General features: G+C 37.9%; 1 protein-coding gene across 1 annotated transcript; it reads right to left on the minus strand.

The window, feature by feature from the left end:
- Positions 1–1,031: 1,031 nt before the first annotated feature.
- LOC112029944 (L-type lectin-domain containing receptor kinase IX.1) lies at positions 1,032–2,964 on the minus strand. The gene is given in 3 exon segments (XM_065781455.1): positions 1,032–2,146; positions 2,222–2,307; positions 2,309–2,964. Coding segments are annotated over 3 exon segments (1,857 nt in total).
- Positions 2,965–3,749: the final 785 nt, after the last annotated feature.

The raw sequence follows: 3,749 nt of genomic DNA on the forward strand, positions 1-3,749 counted from the left end.
TGCACTTTTGAACAATCTACCAAGAAAATATCTACCAGGGAAGTAACAGAATTAACTGTAAAGCTCATGAAAGACATTCAAGATAGGATTGCTCAACACAAGAAGACTCAATCCGATTCAATTGGGAAACCAAGGACATTAGATCACAATGAACTTCTTGCTGCCCCAATAGGAGACAACATTGATGATGATATCTTGGTCGTTGAGAATCCTCCAGCAACATCAAAGTCTAATGTCGACACAAACGTACATGCCTCAACAAGTGTTACTTTAACATGCGTGCAGGAAAATGAATCTATTGAAGAGCAGCAAGGTGAAGAGATGGCGCCTAAAGAGAGTATTACATTAGAGGGTGCACATGATGTGAAAGTTGAAGTTGTTGAATGTGTTTCTGATCAACCCTCCACAGTCTTTGAAGATCTACATCTTGGTGAAGTCGAAGAGGTTAAAACTACAGTGCTTCCTATGGTTCATAAGGTTCAAGACGAGATTATACTGATTCCACACATTGATTTTGTTATTCCAAATGAGTTTGATGTGGTGGAATTCAAGGTTTTTCTTTTCCCTGTGCTCCCTAAGGTGATTCTAGATTTGAAGCAAGTGTTACTTGTCAGCATCCTAATCCTTCAACACTTTAGAACTCGAGGTCGAGTTTTCTCCAACTAGAGGAGAATGATGAGGGAGACACAAGAAGATTATTATTTAGTATTATTTATGTTTGCAAACCCATTGTATTTTTATGTTTTAGGTCCTATTAGTTTATTGGGCTTTTAGTTATTGGGCTTTTAGTATTTTAATTTAGAAGTAAGGTTATTTTTGTAATAAGGCAATTAGGGTTTCCTAGCCAATTATAACTAGGGCTTAGCAATCCTTTATAAGCAACTTATTGTACTCCTTGAGGAGGGAGCTAATATTTTGATGAATGAAAACAATGGCCGTTTGGTCCTTTTTTGGTCTGGTGCTGACTCCAGGTCTACCCTAGGTGCTGACTCCTAGTGGTTTCCCCGCTTGGTGCTGACTCCAAGCAAGGCCTAGGTGTTGACTCCTAGGTCATATCCCTTTATTTTTCTATTGTTTAGTTTTTGTTCTGGTTGTCCTACGTCAGCTATACTACTAGCTGGAGGGACAACAGCTACATGAACATCATAGTTGGCAACTGGCATCTTCTTCGCAAGATTTGGCAATGGAGCTTCAAAATTGAGAACCTATATGGCTTCCCTTATGGATGGCCTCATGCTTTTATCTAGATGGGCACACCACAGTCCAGTAATCAACAAACACTCCACCTGTTTCATGTCAAACTCCATACTTAATCTCCTGTCAGCCATATCAAGAAGCCTTTCATTTCTGTATGACTCCCAAACCAAAGCAACCAATGGAACATGAGGACCCTCGAATTCGGGTTCTGTTGATCTTTTTCCACATGCTATTTCTAGTGCTACCACACCAAAGCTAAAGACATTCGATCCTTTTGTGGCCTTGCGCATGCTTATGTATTCAGGTGCCATGTAACCAAAAGTTCCAGCTAACCCGGTTGTTTTGATGCCGAGCTTTTCATCCATAAGCCTCGCTAGACCAAAGTCCCCAAGCTTCGCATTGAAATCCGAATCCAACATTATGTTGCTTGATTTAATATCTCTATGCACCACACATTGTCCCGAGTCTTCATGTAGATAAAGCAATGCAGAGGCAAGATTAAGGGTTATTTTATACCTTGTTGCCCAGTCAAGCGTTGTTCTTTCTCCAAAAAGGTGAAAATCAAGGCTACCATGAGGCATGAACTCATAGACAAGAAGAAGATCACCAAATTCATGGCACCAACCAACTAATTGTACTAGATTTTTATGTGTCAACCTACTAATGATTTTTACCTCTGATATGTATTCTTTTTTTCCTTGATTGGAGCGTTTAGAAACCTTTTTAACTGCAACAAATTCATGCAGATCACTCAAAAAGCCTTTATAAACCCCTCCAAACCCTCCTTCCCCAAGTTTGCCATCTTCTGCAAAGTTGTTTGTGGCCCGAACTAGTTCATCATAAGAAAACCTCTTAGGTCCTGTACCATGTTCCATTTCTCGTTCCATGGAAGAGTCACCATTATTTACACCGTCCTTCACTTTTTCTCTGCTCCCCCTCCAAACAAGTACTAAAATTAAAACTATCCCACAAGCTGAAAAAAATCCACCAATTACACTACCAATTATTAATCCTCTTTGGGAACCTTCTGATGAAAAATTTGTTTCAAACTCCCATGAAAGAATGTCATGCATATCAAAATAGAAAGCAGATCCAGCTGAAAAGCCAAATAGTATTCCCACCAAGAAATGGGCTGTCAGGGAAAGTCCATGATACACTCAAATTGTTTTTTTTAGAATCATAACTGATCCTTACATCAATTCTAGATGCATTTTTCATACTTCGGCTCAAATCTGTGCTTACAGCTGACTTGATGGGGTTAATGTTTATACCAACATGTTCACTATCAGTTTCATCCCATGTATTATTATAGGTGTCAAACTCAACAGCAACTAATTCTTTTCTGTGTAAAGTGAAATCATGACATTTGCTAATAAGTGCAAGGCATCCTCCTTCAGCATCATTTGGAAGATGAGAACCATTTGGTGCAAGGAAAAATGTAAGCCCATCCTGGCCTGGTGAAGTAATTGTTGATATTTTGAATGAAAAATGAGTAGTGAAGTCTGTGGATTTACCTGTAATCGGATCGAAAAGCTGCATATCTTCAAAATATGTAGCTCGGCCCGTTGCGGTATTGTTAGTGGAGTAACTTGTGAGTGCAAGAATTCCATTTTGGATGGAGGCAGTACCATTTAATTTTAACCTGCCATCTTGTTTAAAATCAGGGAACTTGAATGATAGAGCATGATTTAAAGGAAGATGGAATAGCAAGTAACAAACAAAGAGCCAGTGATAGAAAGAAAGAGTTCTAAGGTTGATGAGATCCATACTAGGTAGGAAATGCACTGGCAGTTTTGAAAGTATAAAGGAAGTTAAAACAGTGTATAAAATATGAGACGCGAGACTATTTTTAAGTAGTTGCTAGCTTCATGTTATATAGGGAAAGTTATTGTCAACTTCCTTTCTTGCTTTTCAGCTTATAAATTGGTAAAAGGATTGTACAAACTCAATGTGTTTCCTCAACTTTGAACTTGACTAAGTTCAAGTTAGATGGTGCACTGTTATGCTGGAAATTGATATTTGCTTAATGATAAACGGCTTTGCAGAATAGTCTGAGAAGACTTATTCATTAGTTCCATTCTTTGCATTATGGACATTGAAGTTGAGGGTTTTAAAAGTAATTGAAAATAAATTTTATTTAAAGCTTTGTCATAAAATTTAAGTAAAGCCTACGTAGAAATCAAACAAATAATCATGTATATTTAAGATAGAGATATAGCTGGGTACCATGCTGTAGACTTTTCCAAATGCAGAAATGCATACTAAATTTTTCTTAGTTTGACAATATGTACACTATTAATTAGGACATAAGCCGCCTCTTGAGTCTTGAGTCTTGACTGGGTACTAGCTAGAAGAATAGAAGTCTTTTCATAGTGTGAGCTGGCCTAACCTTATTGAGACTGTACGAACACGTTTTTTAAACCACCCCTTGACCATTTTATGGCTATTTATATTTTAGGGTCAGTGTGTCTGTTATGGCTTTGCTGCCCTGTCGTTTGATTTGGTTTATTTTGATGAAGTAGCCAAGAAAAAAAACACTAACAGGAAAAATG

Source organism: Quercus suber, unplaced genomic scaffold (genome assembly GCF_002906115.3).
Source record: "Quercus suber isolate HL8 unplaced genomic scaffold, Cork oak 2.0 scaffold_267, whole genome shotgun sequence".
NCBI classification, from domain to species: Eukaryota; Viridiplantae; Streptophyta; class Magnoliopsida; order Fagales; family Fagaceae; genus Quercus; species Quercus suber.